This window comes from Ranitomeya variabilis, chromosome 2 (genome assembly GCF_051348905.1).
Source record: "Ranitomeya variabilis isolate aRanVar5 chromosome 2, aRanVar5.hap1, whole genome shotgun sequence".
In the NCBI taxonomy this organism is placed as follows: Eukaryota; Metazoa; Chordata; class Amphibia; order Anura; family Dendrobatidae; genus Ranitomeya; species Ranitomeya variabilis.
In genome coordinates this window covers 657,493,844-657,518,898 of record NC_135233.1, presented here as the reverse complement: position 1 = coordinate 657,518,898, position 25,055 = coordinate 657,493,844, and the positions used below count along the sequence as shown (strand labels likewise).

At 42.0% G+C, this 25,055-nt stretch overlaps 1 protein-coding gene across 1 annotated transcript in view; it reads left to right on the top strand.

Annotated features, from left to right (window-relative positions):
* The window catches only part of UST (uronyl 2-sulfotransferase), a 478,891-nt gene that overhangs the window by 365,356 nt on the left and 88,480 nt on the right, over positions 1 to 25,055 (top strand). The window contains exon 3 of the mRNA XM_077289186.1: positions 10,665 to 10,820. Coding sequence (XP_077145301.1) covers positions 10,665 to 10,820 — 156 coding nt within the window. The remainder of the gene's footprint in view (positions 1 to 10,664; positions 10,821 to 25,055) is intronic.

The window sequence follows — 25,055 nt, the reverse complement described above, 5'->3', positions numbered from 1 at the left end:
TTAGCGCAAAATTGGCTGTCGTGTTTGGAGACCCCCCTGATGTACCTAAACAGTGGAAACCCCCAAATTATAACTCCAACCCTAACTCCAACACACCCCTAACCCTAATCTTAACCCGATCCATAATCCTAATCACAACCCTAACGATCATCACAACCCTAACCCCAAAACAGCCCTAATCTCAACCCTAACCATAACCCTAATCAAAACCCTAAATCCAACACACCCCTAACCCTAATCCCAAACGTAACCCTAATCCCAACCCTAATCCAAACCCTAATCCCAACTCTAACCCTAACTTTAGCCCCAACCCTAACCCTAACTTTAGCCCCAACCCTAACCATAACTTTAGCCCCGTCGTCACAAAAAAAGTTCAATGTAACCTTTTTTTTGTACGTCGCGTCCGCCATTTCCGCGCATGCGTGGCCGTAACTCTGCCCCCTCCTCCCCAGGACATAGACTGGGCAGCGGATGCGTTGAAAAACTGCATCCGCTGCCCACGTTGTGCACAATTTTCACAACGTGCGTCGGTACGTCGGGCCGACGCATTGCGACCGCCCCGTACCGACGCAAGTGTGATAGAAGCCTAAGGCTACTTTCACACTAGCGTCGTACTCGGCCCATCGCAGTGTGCCGGGCCGACGTACCGACGCTAGCTTTGTAAGCGCCGCACAACGGGTGCAGCGGATGCTGTTTTTTCAACGCATCCGCTGCCCCATTGTGAGGGGAGGCGGGGGCGGAGTTCCGGCCGCGCATGCGCGGTCAGAAATGGCGGACACGTCGCACAAAAAAGTTACATGTAGCTTTTTTTGTGCCGACGGTCCGCCAAAGCACGACGCATCCGTCGCACAACGGATGCGACATGTGGTAATCCGTCGCAATGCGTCGCTAATGCAAGCCAATGGAGAAAAAACGCATCCTGCAAGCACTTTTGCAGGATGCGTTTTTTCTCCGACGCATTGCGACGGAAGCCAAAAAACGCTAGTGTGAAAGTAGCTTAACCCTAGCCCTAACCCTAACCCTAAATTTAGCCCCAACCCTAACCCTAGCCCTAACCCTAACTCTAGCCCTAACCCTAACTCTAACCCTAACCCTAACTCTAGCCCTAACCCTAACTCTAGCCCTAACCCTAACTCTAACCCTAACCCTAACTCTAACCCTAACTCTAACCCTAACTCTAACCCTAACTCTAACCCTAACCCTAATTTTAGCCCCAACTCGTCTTCTCCTGCCGGCCGGCAGATGGCAGCAGATGGCGGGCGCACTGCGCATGCGCCCGCCATAAGGAAAAAGCCGGCTGGCAGGAGAAGACAGAAGAGGACCCAGGGACACCGGGTGAGTATGTTAGGGTCCCCGAATCCCCTTATTTCTCTGTCCTCTGATGTGTGATCACATCAGAGGACAGAGAAATACAGATCGCTTTTTTTTTTTTTTTTTTTTTTTGCGGTCGCCGGTAAACTGTTAATTACCGGCGATCGCAAAACAGGGGTCGGTGCAAACCGACCCCGATCATGTTCTTTGGGGTCTCGGCTACCCCCGGCAGCCGAGACCCCAAAGATCTGCCGGGTGCCGGGCGGCGGGCGTACTGCGCGTGCGCCCGCCATTTTTTCCCGGAAACAAGATGGCGGCGCCCATGGGGACCCACGAGGAGCACCGGGGGAGGTAGGTAAGTATCGGGGGGCTATTGGGGGCCATCGGGGACCCTATTTCTCTGTCCTCCGATGTGCGATCACATCGGAGGACAGAGAAATTAAACGGCACATCGCGTTTTTTTTTTGCGACCGCCGGTAAACGGTTAATTACCGGCGATCGCAACTCGGGGGTCGGTAAAAAAACCCCGAATCATGTTCTCTGGGGTCTCGGCTACCCTCGGCAACCGAGACCCCAGAGAAATTCCGACTCTGGGGGGCGCTATTCACTTTTCCCACAGCGCCGTTAATTAACGGCGCTGTGGTTTAAGTACCCTTAGCGGCCGCCGTTAAAAGGCGTATCGGCGGTCGTTAAGGGGTTAAAGCCTCATTCAGACTTCCATGTTTTTTGCATTTTTCACGTATACCACATGTACCCATTATTGTCTTCAAAAGTCCCTATCATTCATTCACAACTCTAACTTCTTTATTTATTTTTGTCTACTACTTCACTTGCGGAGGCGGCGCTGATGTCTGCTCTATCATTTCTGCTACAAAGTTCAATATAAACCTATCACTCTCACCCACAAAGTGCTCCATGGTTCAGCACCACCCTACATCTCCTCCCTGGTCTCAGTCTACCACCCTACCTGAGCCCTCCATTCTGCTAATGACCTGAAGTTAACATCCTCAATAATCAGAACCTCCCACTCCCGTCTCCAAGACTTCTCATGTGCAGCGCCAATTCTTTGGAATGCACTACCCAGGATAATTTGATTAATCCCCAATACCCACAGTTTTAAGCGTGCCCTAAAAATGCATTTCTTCAGAGTGGCCTACCGCCTCAACACATTTATTTAACTATCGCTGTGTTGCCCATTCAAAATTTTCTTCATAAACAAGACCCTTGCATCATGTTCTTCTGCACTTTATGCATTTAATAGCCCTCTGTGTCTGTACTTTTACACATGCTGGTTGATAACCGGTTCAAGCAGCATTACATGAACACCCGATTTCTTACATTATGGCTGGTCAGACCAATGAAAACATTGGTTTCCATCCACCTTTCATGTCTCCCCTATTTCCTTATAGATTTTAAGCTTGCGAGCAAGGCCCTCATTTATCTTGATATCTGTTGATTTATGTGATTATTGTTATTCTGTAATGTCTTTTATTGTCTATACAAGTCCCCTCTAAAATGTAAAGCACTGCGGAATATGTTAGGGATATAGAAATAAAATTATTATTATAATTCTCTCCTTACAATTCTCACTGACAGTGCGCTCACTTGCCAGCTCATCACTTCTCATTAGAGCTGGCTATAGAGTGCACTGTCACTGTGCACTGAGAAGAATTGTTCACAGTGACAAGATCCTACTGAGCAGCTGTCTGAATTAATAATACTTCATTTCAGGTTTTGACAGAGGCTGTGACAGGGATGGCAGCCTCTGCTTCCTGATGATGACTTTGTTGAGTTTTCCAGCATGCTCTGGGATTCTCAAACAAAGCGTCATCACACAGGAGCTAGTAAAAAAAAACACTGTTAGATAGAGCGGTGAGGGAACAATAGGGACTTTTGAATTAAAGTATATTAGAAAAAAGATTACCATAGATTATTACAAGTAATAGTTAAAGATTTAGGATTAAAATACATTTTTGTTTCGGACCACCCCTTTAAGTCACAGTATGTGTCAATCATTGTTTCAAGTTGTGTTTAGAATCTGTTTGCTTTATTATTGATACTGGAAAACTTCCTGCAAAGTCAATATTCTTCTTTAGCAGCTTGTGATTGATGAAAATAGTAAATAGCAATTACCAAATGCAGCTTAACCCCTTACTGACCTCGAACGGGATAGTACGTCCGAGGTCAGCTCCCCTGCTTTGATGCAGGGCTCCGCGGTGAGCCCGCATCAAAGCCGGGACATGTCAGCTGTTTTGAACAGCTGACATGTGCCCGCAATAGCGGCGGGTGAAATCGCGATTCACCCGCCGCTATTAACTAGTTAAATGCCGTTGTCAAACGCTGACAGCGGCATTTAACTACCGCATCCGGCCGGGCGGCCGGATATGAGCGCATCGCCGACCCCCGTCACATGATCGGAGGTCGGCGATGCTTCTCCATTGTAACCATAGAGGTCCTTGAGACCTCTATGGTTAGTGATCCACGACAGCTGTGAGCGCCACCCTGTGGTCGGCGCTCACAGCACACCTGATTTTCTGCTACATAGCAGCGAACAGCAGATCGCTGCTATGTAGCAGAGGCGATCGTGCTGTGCCTGCTTCTAGCCTCCGATGGAGGCTATAGAAGCATGGCAAAAGTTAAAAAAAAGTTAAAAAAGATGTAAAAAAAAGAAAAAAATATAAAAGTTTAAATCACCCCCCTTTCGCCCCAATCAAAATAAATCAATAAAAAAAAAATCAAACCTACACATATTTGGTATCGCCGCGTTCACAATCGCCTGATCTATCAAGAAAAAAAAGCATTAACCTGATCGCTAAACGACGTAACGAAAAAAAAATTCGAAATGCCAGAATTACGTTTTTTTGGTCGCCGCGACATTGCATTAAAATGCAATAACGGGTGATCAAAAGAACGTATCTGCACCAAAATGCTATCATTAAAAACGCCAGCTCGGCACGCAAAAAAATAAGCCCTCACCTGACCCCAGATCACGAAAAATGGAGACGCTACGAGTATCGGAAAATGGCGCCTTTTTTTTTTTTTTGCAAAGTTTGGAATTTTTTTTTCACCACTTAGGTGAAAAATAACCTAGTCATGTTAGGTGTCTATGAACTCATACTGACCTGGAGAATCATAATGGCAGGTCACTTTTAGCATTTAGTGAACCTAGCAAAAAAGCCAAACAAAAAACACGTGTGGGACTGCACTTTTTTTGCAATTTCACTGCACTTGGAATTTTTTCCCGTTTTCTAGTACACGACATGGTAAAACCAATGATGTCGTTCAAAAGTACAACTCGTCCCGCAAAAAATAAGCCCTCACATGGCCAAATTGTTGAAAAAATAAAAAAGTTATGGCTCTGGGAAGGAGGGGAGTGAAAAACGAACACGGGAAAACGGAAAATCCCAAGGTCATGAAGGGGTTAAGGGTTATTTTGCATTTTTTTCCACTTTAACACCCTAAAACTCTAAAAACTACATAAATTAAGTGATGTTTAGTGTTTGCACTTCCCATCACTCATTAGAACAGTCTCCAGGCTAATGAGTGAACATGTAATCTTTTTCTCTACTACTATGGGACTAATGGACTCAGTGTCAAGTCATTTAGCTCCAAATTGTTACTTTATTCTTCTTTATTCTTTTGCAATGCTTGTCATTCACATTGTATCTGTAGTTGGTAAAACCAATTATAAGGAGATTGCTTTATCACCTCAAATTACTGGAGAGTGTCTTTGAAGTTCTGGGACATAAAATGTAATTAAACATTAAAATACTGGCAGAAGTGTAATGGTAGTAAAACAAGCCCTGCAAAGTAAGTTATTGGCACTTGGTAACATTTGTCAACTCTAACAGGTTTCCTTTCCTTCCAAGCAAAATATTTCTCTTAACCTATTAATGTGCATGATATTTCACAATTAGTTAATGATGCTCAGAGGATTTGTGCAGTTTACAGACTGAGGTCATTTTTACATGGAATTGTGAAAATGCGAATCTAAATCTGCATTATGACAGTTTTACGGATCATACACTGCTCAAAAAAATAAAGGGAACACTTAAACAACAGAATATAACTCCAAGTAAATCAAACTTCTGTGAAATCAAACTGTCCACTTAGGAAGCAACACTGTTTGACAATCAATTTCACATGCTGTTTTGCAAATTGAATAGACAACAGATGGAAATTATTGGCAATTATCAAGACACTGAAAAAAGGAGTGGTTCTGCAGGTTGGGACCACAGACCACATCTCAGTACCAAAGCTTTTTGGCTGATATTTTGGTCACTTTTGAATGTTGGTTGTGCTTTCTCACTCGTGGTAGCATGAGACGGACTCTACAACCCACACAAGTGGCTCAGGTAGTGCAGCTTATCCAGGATGGCAATGCGAGTTGTAACAAGAAAGTTTGCTGTGTCTCTCAGTGTAGTGACTAGAGGCTGGAGGCGCTACCAGGAGACAGGTCAGTACACCAGGAGACGTGGAGGGGGCCGTAGGAGGGCAACAACCCAGCAGCAGGACCACTACCTTAGACTTTGTGCAAGGAGGAACAGGAGGAGCACTGCTAGAACCCTGCAAAATGACCTCCAGCAGACCACAAATGTGCATGTGTCTGCACAAACGTTTAGGTACCGATTCCATGAGGATTGTCTGAGTGCCCGACATCCACAGATGGGGGTTGTGCTCAAAACCCAACACCGTGCAGGACGCTTGGCATTTGCCACAGAACACCAGGATTGTCAAACTCGCCACTGGCGCCCTGTGCTCTTCACAGATGAAAGCAGGTTCACACTGAGCACATGTGACAAACGTGACAGAGTCTGGAGACACCGTGGAGAGCGATTTGCTGCCTGCAATATACTTCAGCATGACCGGTTTGGCAGTGGATCAGTAATGGTGTGGGGTGGCATTTCTTTGGAGGGCCGCACAGCCCTCCATATGCTCGCCAGAGGTAGCCTGACTGCCATTAGTTACCGAGATGAGATCCTCAGACCCCTTGTGAGACCATAAACTGGTGACGTTGGCCCTGGGTTGCTCCTAATGCAGGACAATGCAAGACCTCATGTGGCTGGAGTGTGCCAGCAGTTCCTGCAAGATGAAGGCATTGAAGCTATGGACTGTCCCGCCCAATCCCCAGACCTGAATCCGATTGTACACATCTGGGACATCATGTCTCGCACCATCCACCAGCATCACGTTGCACCACAGACTGTCCAGGAGTTGGCGGATGCTTTAGTCCAGGTCTGGGAGTAGATCCCTCAGGAGACCATCCGCCACCTTATCAGGAGCATGCCCAGGCATTGTAGGGAGATCATACAGGCACGTGGAAGCCACACACACTACTGAGCATCATTTCCTTGTCTTGAGGCATTTCCACTGAAGTTGAATCCACCTGTAACTTCATTTTCCACTTTTATTTTGAGCATCATTCCAACTCCAGACGTCCGTGGAATATTAGTTGTGATTTACGTTGATCATTTTTAGGTTTTATTGTTCTCAACACATTCCACTATGTAATGAATAAAGATTTACAACTGGAATATTTCATTCAGTAATATCTAGGATGTGGGATTTTAGTGTTCCCTTTATTTTTTTGAGCAGTGTATAATATATGTATGTCATCAGTATTGCATCTATAATATTAACTCATAATACTGATGTTTTAGAGAGGAACATGAGACAACACTGATTGAAATGCTTATGCTATGGACATGAAACACTGGCGCATTTATATTTTTAACACACTCCATAGATTTTAATAGGCATTTTACAACCACAGAAGAAAATTGCATAAAAATATGACTAGACGGCAGATGATAGAATTACAATGGTTCAGTAATATGCAAGTTATAAATATTGATGCAATACTCATAAAAATCATTAATGTTTCTTTTTTATCTGTTGTCAGAGAAACATTTACACAAGTTTAACATATGAAAATATAGCAAAAAATGTGAAGTCTGAGGTTTACATTTCCTCAACTAGAAAAAAGATGTTCCACATGCACAGCAGCAAAAAAATACTTGAAAGGAGCTAAAACAAGTAGTAAACAAGGTCTATAGAGTAAGATGAGCACAGGTAATGCACAGCACCACAGACATACAGTATGTGAAATAGTTTTTTAAAATGTAATGCATATGGTAAGTGAATGACAATTAGTTTTCTTACTACACAAAAAAACAATAGGTTTTACAAACACACATGCTTTATTTCTCCAAAAAACAGGCCACTTTCCCAAACTTTTGCAATACAGAGTGTAGGAGCTGATATCGGGGTATCTAAGTACCTTCCCCAAGCAAGACATAGATTAATGACAACTAGCTTCCGAATATACGTTAAATACTTCAAACATATTTAAAAATGTAAAATATTTAAATATTTAAATTAAGGGGTAAAGACAGGAAATGCTTGTAGCCATCTACAGATTGATCCCAAAAATAGTAGGACACCGTTGTATATTAAATTCTCTTATATACAATTATAATAATCTTTATTGTTATATAGCGCTAACATATTCCGCAGCGCTTTACAGTTTGCACACATTATCATCGCTGTCCCCAATGGGGCTCACAATCTAGAATCCCTATCAGTATGTTTTTGAAACGTGGAAGGAAACCGAAGAACCCAGAGGAAACCCACGCAAACACAGGGAGAACATACAAATTCCTTGCAGATGTTGTCCTTGGTGGGATTTGAACCCAAGACCCCAGTGCTGCAATGCTAACCACTGAGCCTCCGTGCTGCCCAATTATAATTTCTAATTTCGGCACATCAAAGGTAACCTGTTGCGCGGAAAAAACTAAAATCCTTGTCACAAAAGAACACCTGCAGGATCCACACTAAGTTAGCAGGATTCAATAGCATTTATAATAACAGATCATAATGGAACTAATCAATAACACTGGTCAACGCAATTTTTCTGGCAAAAGGTTTTAAAACATATTTTAAGTCAATTTTGGCTGCTGATTACGAATATAAACTCCGTTTTTGGCTATCACATCAGGATTTCGAGATATTTTCAATTTTTGATGAAAATTACTCCTAATGTTTTATGATAAAAACACATGATTTTCAGTACTACATTTTGTATATTTCTAATCAAGGAATAACAAAGATTACAAAGTCTATGTACAGCAAATCAAATATACTTAAAGAATTAAACTACAAAATATAAAAACACATATATATGGCACACAGATGAATGACAAATGGCAGTTATTTGAACATTCTTTTCTTGGCTGATCTGTGATGTACAGCTTCTGGGTTGTCTCTCATCATGCTCCAGCAATAGTCAGCCATCATATGTGAGTCCCACCGGCCTTGATACCGTTCTTCCATTGTTTTAATGTCCTGATGAAAATGTTCCCCTTGTTCCTCGCTCACATGCCCAAGGTTCTCTGGAAAAAAGTCCAAATGGCTGTGTAAATAGTGAATCTTGATACTCATTCTACATCCAAGATTTCACAGACTCATTAGTAGCTCTTCCACAATCTCTTCATAGTTGTCTGCTTTCTTATTCCCTAGAAAATTCTGCACCACATTACAAAATGCATTGCAAGCTCTTTCTTCTGTCTCATTCATTGATGTGATAAAATTTGGGTCTCTCATAAGTGTTCTTATTTGAGGTCCATCAAATATTCCAGCCTTTTTTTCCTCTTCACTAAGACCAGGAAAAGTTGAACATATATAGTTAAAGCATTCTCCACTGTGATTGAGAGCTTTGACGAACTGCTTCATCAATCCAAGTTTTATGTGTAAGGGAGGAAAGACAATATTCTTCCTATCCACTAGAGGATCATGGATGACATTCTTATCGCCAGATGCCAAACTCTGTCGCTGAGGCCTTTCAGTCTTCACCCAATGCTCTGCTGTAGCTCTACTGTTCTAGTAGCACAGAAAACAAGGGTGTTGTCATAACAAATGGGAATTATGCATGTTCAAAGAAAATAAAGATATTCTCACATTTATTGGGAGACTAAATGAAAGCTAAATTTACCTTAGTGAACTGTATAAACCGGCACTTTTCATACACTACTTATATTTATCATGGAATTCATGAAAATGGGCAATATAACTATAGCGCAAAAACATGATGTAATAGAGAAAGTATAAGATCAGATTTGAATTCAGCACCCTCAAATTAGTCTAAAACTGTTCTTAAAGTCCATGCCAGAATTTTTTTTTTTTTTGTAGACCAATGTAATAGATTATGTGAAGACAGAAGCCATGATGATATTTTCAGAAGGGCATTAAATTGATTTGTTAATTTGCCGCCTTTAAGATGGTAATGATGACAATGTGATTAATACATATATTTACCGTGCGACTTTTGTCACACATGCATTTAAAAATTTATGAGCAGATTTCTATAATTGTCTAACTTTTAGACTATACAAATTTGTACAAAGACCGTCTAAAAAGTGCCAACTTTTATCACAGTGGCTCATTCTGAATGATAAATGTATTGTGTTTTTTGGATTGTCTAGTGTAAGTTTACTCAACCTATTTGTTGGCTTACTTAGCATCAATATTTGGCCCTCTTTTTTGGCTTAGTACGTTTTCTGATTTTCATGTCAGTGTGACTATTCCAGATGTTTTAGCCAGATTTATCAAATATAAGTGGTAAAAGAGTTGTGAAATTTGATTCATCTCTTCTCCGGTCCTACCCTGAAGTGATTTCATGAATGCCAGTAATTTTGGAACATTTTTTACGACATTTTGCAAAGTGTGTGATTTTTTTTTCCACTAAAAGGTTAAAAAATCATTTAAAAAAAGGGCAGTTTTGGGCTTTGCCAAATTCATGAATAGTGTGCGTCATTTTGATGAATTTGTTGTAAAAAATGTCAGCGAAAACCACAAGTCTAAAAAGAAAAGTAACTTAAAATTGTGCAAGACATGTCAATTTGTTTTTTGGTTTTTTTGCTGCAATAAAGCCATAATTCTGCACTTTAGCCTAGTAAATCTAACTATGTTTCTTAGTTCTACCGATATTATTTATATACATTTTTTATGGCACTGTTTCTCTGGCTTCACCAGCTGAACGCCTCTGCTGGCAGACTGAATGCTTGATTTCACAGTTGAGCTACATTACTCATTTGAGTAATAATAAAATAGTCGTATTACTTGAGAATGATTCTTTTCTCTGCACAAAGCAGCAATTTTACTGTACAATTGGACACTGTACATTGCCTCTAAATTTGTCTTCATGCTTTATTGTCCCAGACAAGGGTTTAAAATTGCTATTTCTGTTTTTATTTAATGTTCATGTAATTTAGGTCCCTGAATCTTTCATGTCCGTCATATGAGAATTGTCAGGATTCATTACTCATACAACGTCTGTGTCCTTCACATTTCTTTAGGTACTGCCCTTCCCTAGTCAAGTTGTGTATAACCGAGTTGGAAAATGTGGTAGCAGGACTGTTGTTTTACTACTACGCATGCTGTCGGAGAAACATGGCTTCAATCTCGTGACTTCTGACATTCACAATAAAACGCGGCTGACCAAAAGCGAACAGGTGCGTAAAACAAATCTTCTTTTTTAGTGTTCTGAGGGATCTTTTCAAAAAATATAACTCCAAAGTCTGACTGTATTTTTCAAAGTTCCATAGATTTATAAGGCCTTTTTTTAAAGAGTAAGAACTAGTGTTGAGCGATACCGTCCGATACTTGAAAGTATCGGTATCGGAAAGTATCGGCCGATACCGGCAAAGTATCGGATCTAATCCGATACCGATACCCGATACCAATACAAGTCAATGGGACTCAAGTATCGGACGTTATCCCTGATGGTTCCCAGGGTCTGAAGGAGAGGAAACTCTCCTTCAGGCCCTGGGAACCATATTAATGTGTAAAAGAAAGAATTAAAATAAAAAATATTGCTATACTCACCTCTCCGACGCAGCCTGCACCTTACCGAGGGAACCGGCAGCCTTCTTTGCTTAAAATGCGCGCGTCTCCTGCCTCCCGTGACGTCACGGCTTGTGATTGGTCGTGTCGCCCATGTGACCGCGACGCGACCAATCACAACGCCGGAACATAATTTTAAAATACTGAAGGACCTAAAATTACGTCACGGCTTGCTGTGATTGGTTGCGTCGCGGCCACATGGGCGACACGCGACCAATCAGAAGCCGTGACGTCACGGAAGGAAGGAAAAGCGCGCATTTTAAGCAAAGAACGCTGCCGGTTCCCTCGGTAAGGTGCAGGCTGCGTCGGAGAGGTGAGTATAGCAATATTTTTTATTTTAATTCTTTCTTTTATACATTAATGTTGTTTCGATACCGATACCCGATACCACAAAAGTATCGGATCTCGGTATCGGAATTCCGATACCCGCAAGTATCGGCCGATACCCGATACTTGCGGTATCGGAATGCTCAACACTAGTAAGAACACATTTATACACAACATCCATGTAAAAGTATAGGCACATTGTTCACATTCCCATTCAGTTATATGGAACTTATGTTAAATCTGCAATAAATCTGCCACATAAGAATATACTCTTATACAACCATTTTAATTTACTCTTACTTGGTAGTTTTTGTGAGTAACCACTTTTTAACCCCTAACACACATTATATGGCTATAGGCAGAATCTTGCTTTTGCCCATCATTCGGCAGACGGTCATCTTGGTCAATGCTCCCATATATAGGAGCGCTCGTTTAGCCAGGCACTTAAGTATTTGCGATGAGAAATTTGCTGACTGCCATCTCAATCATTGTTCCCATAGATAGGGGTGCTCATTCGCATTTCTGTATTCTCTATGAAAGATTTTTTGCCTTCTGCTTATCTCCTGAAAAAGGGATTGGCATCCTGAAATCGGACATGCCTGATCATCTTCTCAACTAATCATCAACTAACAGTTGTCATGCATTCACACTCACATTACACTAGCGTCGAATGATATACAGTTGTGCTCAAAAGTTTACATACCCCGGCAGAATTTTTGTTTTCTTGGCCTTTTTTCAGAGAATATGAATGATAACACCAAAACTTTTTCTCCACTCATGGTTAGTGGTTGGGTGAAGCCATTTATTGTCAAACTACTGGGTTTTCTCTTTTTAAATCATAATGACAACCCAAAACATCCAAATAACCCTGATCAAAAGTTCACATACCCCATTTCTTAATACCGTGTATTGCCCCCTGTAACATCAATGACAACTTGAAGTATTTTATAGTAGTTGTGGATGAGGTTCTTTATTTTCTCAGAAGGTAAAGCTGCCTACTCTTCTTGGGAACAAGCCTTCAGTTCCTGTACATTCCTTGGCTGTCTAGCATGAACTGCATGCTAGAGATCTCCCCAGAGTGGCTCAATGATATTGAGGTCAGGAGACTGAGATGGCTACTCCAGAACCTTCACTTTGTTCTGCTGTAGCCAATGACAGGTAGACTTGGCCTTGTGTTTTGGATCGTTGTCATGTTGGAATGTCCAAGTACGTCCCATGCACAGCTTCTGGGCTGATGAGTGAAAATTTGCCTCCAGTATTTGCTGATGACATGCTGCATTTATCTTTGCTTCATCTTTGACCAAGTTTCCTGTACCTTTGTAGCTCACACATCCCCAAAACATCAGCTATCCACCTCTTTGCTTTACAGTAGGAATGGTGTTCTGTTGTGAAATTGGATTTTGGGCTCCCCCGGTGGCCACTGGTGGAATTGAACTTGTGTGCATCATCCCCTCTGTTCACCTGTTCCCATCAGGATGTGGGAGTCGCTATTTAACCTTGCTCCTCTGTCACTTCCATGCCGGTCAACATTGTAATCAGAAGCCTTTCTGTGCATGTTCCTGCTACCAGACAACTTCCAGCTAAGTCGGACTTTTGTCCTTGTTTGTTTTTTGCATTTTGTTCCAGTTCACAGCTGCAGTTTCGTTTCTGTGTCTGGAAAGCTCTTGTGATCTGAAATTGCCACTCTGATGTTATGAGTTAATACTAGAGTCTTAAAGTAATTTCAGGATGGTGTATTGATAGGGTTTTCAGCTGACCATGAAAGTACCCTTTCTGTCTTCCTGCTATCTAGTAAGCGGACCTCGATTTTGCTAAACCTATTTTCATACTACGTTTGTCATTTTCATCTTAAATCACCGCCAATATATGTGGGGGCCTCTGTCTGCCTTTCGGGGAAATTTCTCTAGAGGTGAGCCAGGACTATATTTTCCTCTGCCAGGATTAGTTAGTCCTCCGGCCGGCGCTGGGCGTCTAGGGATAAAACGCAGGCTACGCTACCCGGCTACTGTTAGTTGTGCGGCAGGTTTAGTTCATGGTCAGTTTAAGTTTCCATCCTTCCAAGAGCTAGTTCCTATGTATGCTGGGCTATGTTCTCTTGCCATTGAGAACCATAACAGTTTGACCGGCCCACAAAGGGTTAAATTAATTGGCAGAGAAAGGAGAGAAAAAAGAAGTCTGCTGAAAAAAAATTTTTTTTTTTTTTTCCTTCAGTTCTGAGTGTGCTTTCAATTGAATCACTTGCAAGTCTGCCTATATTGCAGCCTTCCTCTCTCTCTCTCCTTCTAATCCTGGAATGGCTCTGTGTTCACCTGTTTAAAATGGATATTCAGAGTTTAGCTGCAGGTTTGAATAATCTCACCACGAAAGTTCAAAATTTACAAGATTTTGTTGTTCATGTTCCTATATCTGAACCTAGAATTCCTTTGCCTGAATTTTTCTCGGGGAATAGATCTTGCTTTCAAAATTTCAAAAATAATTGCAAGTTGTTTTTGTCCCTGAAATCTCGCTCTGCTGGAGATCCTGCTCAGCAGGTCAGGATTGTGATTTCCTTGCTCCGGGGCGACCCTCAAGATTGGGCTTTTGCATTGGCTCCAGGGGATCCTGCGTTGCTCAATGTGGATGCGTTTTTTCTGGCCTTGGGGTTGCTTTATGAGGAACCTCATTTAGAGCTTCAGGCGGAAAAAGCCTTGATGTCCCTATCTCAGGGGCAAGATGAAGTTGAAATATACTGCCAAAAATTCCGTAAATGGTCTGTGCTTACTCAGTGGAATGAGTGCGCCCTGGCGGCGAATTTCAGAGAGGGTCTCTCTGATGCCGTTAAGGATGTTATGGTGGGGTTCCCTGTGCCTGCGGGTCTGAATGAGTCCATGACAATGGCTATCCAGATCGATAGACGTCTGCGGGAGCGCAAACCTGTGCACCATTTGGCGGTGTCTACTGAGAAGACGCCAGAGAATATGCAATGTGATAGAATTCTGTCCAGAAGCGAACGGCAGAATTTTAGACGAAAAAATGGGTTGTGCTTTTATTGTGGTGATTCAACTCATGTTATATCAGCATGCTCTAAGCGTACTAAGAAGCTTGATAAGTCAGTTTCAATTGGCACTTTTCAGTCTAAGTTTATTCTATCTGTGACCCTGATTTGTTCTTTATCATCTATTACCGCGGATGCCTATGTCGACTCTGGCGCCGCTTTGAGTCTTATGGATTGGTCCTTTGCCAAACGCTGTGGGTATGATTTAGAGCCTCTTGAAACTCCTATACCTCTGAAGGGGATTGACTCCACCCCATTGGCTAGTAATAAACCACAATACTGGACACAAGTAACTATGCGAATTAATCCGGATCATCAGGAGATTATTCGCTTTCTTGTGCTGTATAATCTACATGATGTGTTGGTGCTTGGATTGCCATGGCTGCAATCTCATAACCCAGTCCTCGACTGGAACGCTATGTCTGTGTTAAGCTGGGGATGTAAGGGGATGCATGGGGACGTACCTTTGGTTTCCATTTCGTCATCTATTCCCTCTGAGATTCCTGAATTCTTGTCTGACTATCGTGACGTTTTTGAAGAACCTAAGCTTGGTTCATTACCTCCGCACCGGGAGTGCGATTGTGCCATAGATTTGATTCCGGGTAGTAAATACCCTAAGGGTCGTTTATTTAATCTGTCTGTGCCTGAACATGCTGCTATGCGAGAATATATAAAGGAGTCCTTGGAAAAGGGACATATTCGTCCTTCGTCATCTCCCTTAGGAGCCGGTTTTTTCTTTGTGTCTAAGAAAGATGGCTCTTTGAGGCCGTGTATTGATTATCGGCTTTTGAATAAAATCACGGTTAAATATCAATATCCGTTGCCACTGCTGACTGATTTGTTTGCTCGCATAAAGGGGGCCAAGTGGTTCTCTAAGATAGATCTCCGTGGGGCGTATAATTTGGTGCGAATTAAGCAGGGGGATGAGTGGAAAACCGCATTTAATACGCCCGAGGGCCACTTTGAGTATTTGGTGATGCCTTTTGGCCTTTCAAATGCCCCTTCAGTCTTTCAGTCCTTTATGCATGACATTTTCCGTGATTATTTGGATAAATTTATGATCGTGTATCTGGATGATATTCTGATTTTTTCGGATGACTGGGACTCTCATGTCCAGCAGGTCAGGAGGGTTTTTCAGGTTTTGCGGTCTAATTCCTTGTGTGTGAAGGGTTCTAAGTGCGTTTTTGGGGTTCAAAAGATTTCCTTCTTGGGATACATTTTTTCCCCCTCTTCCATCGAGATGGATCCTGTCAAGGTTCGGGCTATTTGTGATTGGACGCAACCCTCTTCTCTTAAGAGTCTTCAGAAATTTTTGGGCTTTGCTAACTTTTATCGTCGATTTATTGCTGGTTTTTCTGATGTTGTTAAACCATTGACTGATTTGACTAAGAAGGGTGCTGATGTTGCTGATTGGTCCCCTGCTGCTGTGGAGGCCTTTCGGGAGCTTAAGCGCCGCTTTTCTTCCGCCCCTGTGTTGCGTCAGCCTGATGTTGCTCTTCCTTTTCAGGTTGAGGTCGACGCTTCTGAAATCGGAGCTGGGGCGGTTTTGTCGCAAAGAAGTTCCGACTGCTCCGTGATGAAACCTTGTGCTTTTTTTTCTCGTAAATTTTCGCCCGCCGAGCGGAATTATGATATTGGGAATCGGGAGCTTTTGGCCATGAAGTGGGCTTTTGAGGAGTGGCGTCATTGGCTTGAGGGGGCTAGACATCAGGTGGTGGTATTGACCGACCACAAAAATTTAATTTATCTTGAGTCCGCCAGACGCCTGAATCCTAGACAGGCGCGCTGGTCGTTGTTTTTCTCTCGGTTTAATTTTGTGGTGTCATACCTACCGGGTTCTAAGAATGTTAAGGCGGATGCCCTTTCTAGGAGTTTTGAGCCTGACTCCCCTGGTAATTCTGAACCTACAGGTATCCTTAAGGATGGAGTGATATTGTCTGCCGTTTCTCCAGACCTGCGGCGGGCCTTGCAGGATTTTCAGGCGGATAGACCTGATCGTTGCCCACCTGGTAGACTGTTTGTTCCTGATGATTGGACCAGTAAAGTCATTTCTGAGTTTCATTCTTCTGCGTTGGCAGGTCATCCTGGAATCTTTGGTACCAGGGATTTGGTGGCAAGGTCCTTCTGGTGGCCTTCCCTGTCACGAGATGTACGAGGCTTTGTGCAGTCTTGTGACGTTTGTGCTCGGGCCAAGCCTTGTTGTTCTCGGGCTAGTGGATTGTTGTTGCCCTTGCCTATCCCGAAGAGGCCTTGGACGCACATCTCGATGGATTTTATTTCGGATCTTCCTGTTTCTCAGAAGATGTCTGTCATCTGGGTGGTGTGTGACCGTTTCTCTAAGATGGTCCATTTGGTTCCCCTGCCTAAGTTGCCTTCTTCTTCCGAGTTGGTTCCTCTGTTTTTTCAAAATGTGGTTCGTTTGCATGGTATTCCGGAGAATATCGTTTCTGACAGAGGAACCCAATTCGTGTCTAGATTTTGGCGGGCATTCTGTGCTAGGATGGGCATAGATTTGTCTTTCTCGTCTGCTTTCCATCCTCAGACTAATGGCCAGACCGAGCGGACGAATCAGACTTTGGAGACATATTTGAGGTGTTTTGTGTCTGCAGATCAGGATGATTGGGTTGCTTTTTTGCCTTTAGCGGAGTTTGCCCTCAATAATCGGGCCAGCTCTGCCACCTTGGTGTCTCCTTTTTTCTGTAATTCGGGGTTTCATCCTCGATTTTCCTCCGGTCAGGTGGAATCTTCGGATTGTCCTGGAGTGGATGCTGTGGTGGAGAGGTTGCATCAGATTTGGGGGCAGGTGGTGGACAATTTGAAGTTGTCCCAGGAGAAGACTCAGCTTTTTGCCAACCGCCGGCGTCGGGTTGGTCCTCGGCTTTGTGTCGGGGACTTGGTGTGGTTGTCTTCTCGTTTTGTCCCTATGAGGGTTTCTTCTCCTAAGTTTAAGCCTCGGTTCATCGGCCCGTACAAGATATTGGAGATTCTTAACCCTGTGTCCTTCCGTTTGGACCTCCCTGCATCTTTTTCTATTCATAATGTTTTTCATCGGTCATTGTTGCGCAGGTATGAGGTACCGGTTGTGCCTTCCGTTGAGCCTCCTGCTCCGGTGTTGGTTGAGGGCGAGTTGGAGTACGTTGTGGAAAAAATCTTGGACTCCCGTGTTTCCAGACGGAAACTCCAGTATCTGGTCAAATGGAAGGGATACGGTCAGGAGGATAATTCTTGGGTGACTGCCTCTGATGTTCATGCCTCCGATCTGGTCCGTGCCTTTCATAGGGCTCATCCTGATCGCCCTGGTGGTTCTGGTGAGGGTTCGGTGCCCCCTCCTTGAGGGGGGGGTACTGTTGTGAAATTGGATTTTGGGCTCCCCCGGTGGCCACTGGTGGAATTGAACTTGTGTGCATCATCCCCTCTGTTCACCTGTTCCCATCAGGATGTGGGAGTCGCTATTTAACCTTGCTCCTCTGTCACTTCCATGCCGGTCAACATTGTAATCAGAAGCCTTTCTGTGCATGTTCCTGCTACCAGACAACTTCCAGCTAAGTCGGACTTTTGTCCTTGTTTGTTTTTTGCATTTTGTTCCAGTTCACAGCTGCAGTTTCGTTTCTGTGTCTGGAAAGCTCTTGTGATCTGAAATTGCCACTCTGATGTTATGAGTTAATACTAGAGTCTTAAAGTAATTTCAGGATGGTGTATTGATAGGGTTTTCAGCTGACCATGAAAGTACCCTTTCTGTCTTCCTGCTATCTAGTAAGCGGACCTCGATTTTGCTAAACCTATTTTCATACTACGTTTGTCATTTTCATCTTAAATCACCGCCAATATATGTGGGGGCCTCTGTCTGCCTTTCGGGGAAATTTCTCTAGAGGTGAGCCAGGACTATATTTTCCTCTGCCAGGATTAGTTAGTCCTCCGGCCAGCGCTGGGCGTCTAGGGATAAAACGCAGGCTACGCTACCCGGCTACTGTTAGTTGTGCGGCAGGTTTAGTTCATGGTCAGTTTAAGTTTCCATCCTTCCAAGAGCTAGTTCCTATGTATGCTGGGCTATGTTCTCTTGCCATTGAGAACCATAACAGTGTTCCTTTCATCATAGGCCTTGTTGATCTCTCCCAAATGTAACGTTTATGGTTGTGGCCAAAAAGTTAAATTTTGGTCTCATCAATCCAAATTATCTTTTTCCAGAAGTTTGAGGCTTGTCTCTGTGCTGTTTTGCGTATTGTAGACGAGATACTTTGTGGCATTTGCGCAGTTGTGGCTTTCTTCTGGCAAATCAACCACGCAGCCCATTTTTCTTCAAGTGCATCCTTATTGTGCATCTTGAAACAGCAACATCGCTAGTTTTCAGAGAGCCCTGTATTTCAGCTGATGTTATTTGTGGGATTTTCTTTGGATCCCGAGTAATTTTCCTTGCTATGTTATGTTAGTTATGGTTAACATTTTTGTTGGTTTACATGACCGTGGTTTTGTTTTTGCAGAGCCCCTGATTTTCCATTTGTAAATCACAGTTTCAATGCTGCTGACTTGCATTATCAATTCCTTGGATATCTTTTTGTGTCCATTCCTGTTGTATACAGTTCAGCTACCTTTTTTCGTAGATCCGTTGACAATTCTTTACTTTCCCCATGACTCACAATCCAGAAACATCAGTAGCTGGATGAAAGATGCAAGAGTCTGTCTGGATCCCAGAAACTCACTCAGCTTTTATGCACACACATGGATTACAAGCAAACAGGTCACAGGTGAGGATGCCATTCAAACCCATTTGCAGGACTGTGGAGTCGGAGTCGTGGAGTCGGAGTTAGTTTTAGTTGGAGTTGGAGTCGGAGTCGGTTGAAATGTACCGACTCCGACTCCAGCTTTAAAAAAAATGTATTAATATTTCATAATTGAACTTTCATATGAATTTTATAAATGTTACTCAAATATATATGTTCTATCAAACTATGAACAACAGTGATAAGCAGTTCTGCTGGAGATAGATACATTTCTTACTTCTAGTGTGTCACTGTTCTCCACTGCCCTTATCTAATCTTATACTTGGTTATCCTCATGGTGCCCCAACCCCCCTACTTACAATGTATGAAACTGAAAATGTGTTTCAAATTCTTAGTAGTAAAGCTCCTCCTCTAGACTAGATGTTTGCTAGGTGTGCGTCTTCCAAGCATCACACAGCTGCTACTCAGAAGAGGAAGACTGTAAGAAGTATTATCCTTTCAACAAACTTTGCATCAGTTAACTGTGAGTACATGAGGAATAACAGTATTACTGACCACTATATCAGTGGTATGACCTGGCAATAATTTGGTACAATTGTTTTTAGGAAAAACAATTGTCATTTGGATTGTGAATGCAGAATTAAAAACCTGAGAATGTCAAAGACGCATCACATTAAATCAGCTGTATTTGACCATTTCACCATCACTTAAGATAGAAAATATTATGTCTGTCAGTGTATGACAAATGATCCAGATGAAAACAAATGCTGTGAAGCCAAGATCAGTGCATATTCAGGCAAAGATAAAAATGCTCCTACCAGAGCTTCTAATCTAAAGAGACATTTACAGCGCTTTCATCCAGAAGTACTGAAAGCAGTGGATTAGAAAGACTGCATCCAAACCAATGAACCAGTGCCCAGCTCTTCCAGCCAAACAAAGGAGCAGAGAACTTTGCAGCCATCAGTTGCAAGATATTTTGTCAGTGACAAAGTTACTGTGACAATGACAGTAGATACATTTAAAAAACAGATCATAGAGCTTGTTGTAAAGGATAGTGTGCCTATTTCATTATTTTCACGACCAGCTTTTATGTGTCTGAATGGGGAAATGGCCCACAAGCTTCGTGTTTCTCTGGAGAGAGAGAGTATTAGAAAATTAGTAATCGAAGAAGCTTTTAAACAAAAGGAAGAACTTAAAAAAACTCTCAAGGGACGCTTTCTGTTTCTTAAAATGGATGCCTGCACACGTCCCAGAGTGAACTATTTTGCCATTAATGTCCGATTTGTTTGTGACAAAAATGAAATAGTTACCAAGACATTGGCAGTAAAAGACACCAAAGCTCATCACACCAGTGAGTTTCTCCAGGTCTTGGTGGAAAAGGTTCTGCAAGACTATGAACTTAAAAAAGAGCAAGTTCTTTCTGTCGTAACTGACAACGCTTCAAATATGATAAGTACTATTAAGCTAATGAATGAGAGTAATGATGGTGACCAGCAGCTAGAAGAACATTCTGGGTCCACAGACACAGAAATGTTTGAAATAGAGGAACACAGTATTTTAACTGAGGAGCAAACTGAAGTTGCTTCAGATGAACAGCAACATGATAGTTTAGATGATCTTGTTGAAACTGTGTCAATACGTTCTTTCATTCGTCACATGCGCTGTGTTGTACATACGCTACAGCTGGCTATAAGAGACAGTCTGCGAGAAGGACATGCTGCTGCACTGATTGGCAAGGTGAGAAAATTGGCTACTGTTGCCAGAACCCCTAAAGTTGACTCAATTTTGAAGAGACGTGCTGGAATAGGGGCAATTATTGATCAAGCCACACGATGGGGCAGTTCTTACTTAATGATTCAGCGCTTGGTTGAACTGAAAACCTTTCTTGTAGACATGGCTAACCCTCAACTGACGCTAAATGAAAGTCAGTGGAATCAGGTGACTGAGCTGGAAAAATTGCTAGATCACCCATTTACAGTGACTAAAAAATTACAAGCAGAGGACTTAACTCCAGGTATTTTCTTAAAGGAGTGGAAGAACCTGATGTTTCGCCTGTCCCAAAGAGGAGGGTTAATTTTAAGTGGCATTGCTACATCAATGAAACGGAGAGAGGAGCTACTATTACAAAATAACATTCTTTTGGCAGCTGTTTATGTAGACCCAATGCATCGGATTCTTCTAGATGATCAACAGCTAACTAAAGGAAAAGAAGCTCTGTTTGAAATAGCAGTAAGGATGAAAGGGTTGCAGGAACCCAGTCAGGAGGAACAAGAAGAATTTGGTCGTCATGCCACATCTTCACCCTCATCAACTGATGAAGAATTTAATTTAGAAAAATACTTGGATCACAAGGACCGTGCAAAGCGTTCCCGCATAGAAGAAGAGTCTTCCCCATCAAAGAACACAGCCAGTACATTTCGGCAGAATTTTTCATGTGCACTAAAAGAAATTGAGAAATTTGACTGTTCATCAAAAAAATAACAGTGCAACAAGCGATTCCTCTGTATCCTGACATTGTCAGAGATGTTGCCCGAGTGGTTACTGCTTTGCCACCAACCCAAGTTAGTGTAGAGAGGTTGTTCTCTGCTCTCAAAATAATTAGATCAGATTTGAGGGCATCCATGAAGGAGGATCTGACAGAGACAATACTTTTTCTGAGGACAAATTTATAGATTTCTTCTTATTAACTGCATAACAGTGTTTATTGCATATTTACTTTCAAGAGTTTAGAAAAGTTTATAAAAGTTATTTGCTATATTCTAATTGTATTCTAATAAATATAGTTTTTGCTCTAAGTGGTCTGATTACTTATATGATGGTGAGAAACTGAATAAGCACGATGTTAATATTTTACAACAGTAACTTTATTGTTACGAATTGGCCATTTATGAAGCAGTCGGAGCCGGAGTTGGAGCCGGAGTCGGAGTCGGAACCTGATAAAATCCAGGAGTCGGAGTCGCAACTGTGGCTTACCGACTCCACAGCCCTGCCCATTTGTGTCAACTTCTGTGCATGTTATCAGGCCAAAATCTCCAGGGTATTTGAACTTTTGATCAGGGTCATTTGGATGTTTTGGGTTGTCATTATGATTTAAAAAGCGAAAACACAGTAGTTTGATGATAAATGGCTTCACCCAACCACTAACCATGAGTGGAGAAAAAGGTTTGGTGTTATATGTTCATATTCTCTGAAAAAAGACCAAGAAAGCAACAATTCTGCCTGGGTATGTAAACTTTTGAGCACAACTGTATGTTGAGTTTATTTTGCCAGACTCCAACAAGACTCTTATGATATGTCTAATTGATAGGATAATTGCTGACGAACACAGTTGGGGTATGGTGGTATATTTTTAAGTGCCAACAACCCTCATGATCTTCCTCATCAGATCATATCCTTCTTTCAGCTGTGTAAGTTGAGATGTAAACAATCAAATGATAGGATTCCCTACATTAACTTGTGTCAGTTGTCAAATGTTAACATTAATATTTCAGCAAATAATTCTGTATTTCCTACCTAATTCTTTACTGGTGATTTTACATTTATAGATGACTTTGATAAAAGTTAGAACAAGTCAGAAATTTTTACTTGGAATAAGTATGAAAATAAAAATCAAACAGATCAGAGTGACTGAACACAAGAATCTTTGCTATTTTGTTTTGCAGCTCAGCTATGGAATAATTTATTGTTTTTGGAAATGTTGTTTAGTTCAGTAAAATTGCTGACTTGTTTTCACTTCCAGTGAACTATAATAAGGAAATGTGAAGAAAGAAATTTTAGCAAGAAATCTCAAGGTCTCATGTTAATTACGTTAGACATTTCCCATGTGCTTTATTCATGATGTACAATTAACTGAAAAAGGACATCATTTCAGGATTGTTATACACTTACTCTGCTGCAATCCAGCATCTGTTCTCTAATTTGGAGCCATTTAGCCACATCAAGGGTGCACCCACCACCCTAATTTGCATATTGCATGAAGTTCTTTTTTAGGGGGAATGGGTGAACGGATATGACAACCACAAGAATGATTTTGACAACAATATTGTATCTTACGGTTATTAGGTTCTTTAGAAGGACGTACTGTAGATCAGGGGATTTATACTGAAGAAATATAGGCTGAACTGGATGGACAAATGTCATTTTTCGGCCTTGCTAACTATGTTACTGTGTTACATTTTCATTGTTGCTTCAGGTTCCTTTTAACCCCTTTCCGGCATTAGACGTACTATTCCGTCCATGTGACCTGGGACTTAATTCCCTTGGACAGAATAGTACTTCATAGGCGATCAGCCGTGCTCACGGGGGGAGCGTGGCTGATCGTGGCTGGGTGTCAGCTGATTCTCACAGTTGACTCCCGGCACTAAGTGCCAGGAGCGGTCATGGACCGCACTTTAACCCCTAGAACACTGCGATCAAACATGACCAGAGCCAGCAGAGGGGCTGACAGCCCCCACGGCATGATGACGTCATGATGACATCCGGGTCTCCAGAGCTGCGATGCTTCCTGTCAAGCGCAGTGCATGTCAGGAAGTCTCTAAGGTCAGTGTACTGAAGCTCCTGCGCTGACAGCTTCTATAGCATGCAGATCTGCATGCTATAGAAGCGATCAGCCTGCACAAAATGAGTGTGCCATAGTGGGACACAATGTAAAAGAATGAAAAAATTAATAATTGTAAAAATATTTTGAAAAATTAGTAATTAAAAAATAATAATAATAAATCTATATTTATTCCATCAATAAATAAATATTTGAATTTAAAAAATCTAAATAATAAAAGTACACATATTTAGTATTGCCGAGTCCGTAACGACCCGACCTATAAATCTGTCCCACTAGTTAACGCCAGTAGTGAACACCATTAAAACCAAAAAAAAAAACCACAACGCTTTATCATCATGCTGCCGAACAAAAAGTGGAATAACACGCGATCAAAAAGATGGATATAAATAATCATGGTACTGCTGAAAACGTCATCTTGTCCCGCAAAAAACAAGCTGCCATATAGCTCCATAACTGGAAAAGTAAAAAAAGTTATAGCTCTCAGAATAAAGCGAAGCAAAAATAATTATTTTTTTATATAAAATAGTTTTTATTGTATAAAAGCGCCAAAACATAAAAAAATAATATAAATGAGGTATCGCTATCATCGTACTGACCCGAGGAATAAGACTGCTTTATCAATTTTACCACACGCGGAATGGTATAAACCCCCCCCAGAAAAAAAAAATTCATAAATTGCTGGTTTTTGTTCATTCCGCCTCGGAATATCCGAATACAAAGCGATAAAAAAAGTCATGTCCCCGAAAATTGTACCAATAAAAACATCAACTCGTCCCAAAAAAAACAAGACCTCACATGACTCTGTTGGCCAAAATATGGAAAAATTATAGCTCTCAAAATGTGGTGATGCAAAAACTATTTTTTTGCAATATAAAGTGTCTTTTAGTGTGTGACTTCTGCCAAAAAATAAAACCCCGCTATAAATAGTAAATCAAACCCCCCTTTATCACCCCCTTAGTTAGTGAAAAATAATAAAAATGTATTTATTTCCATTTTCCCATTAGGGTTAGGGTTGGGGCTAAAGTTGGGGTTAGGGTTGGGGCTTGAGTTGGGGTTAGGGTTTGGATTACATTTATGGTTGGGACTAGGGTTAGGGTTGGGATTACGGTTGGGATTAGGGTTAGGGGTGTGTCAGGGTTAGGGGTGTGGTTAGGGTTATAGTTAGAGTTTGGATTAGGGTTAGGGGTGTGTTGGGGTTAGGGTT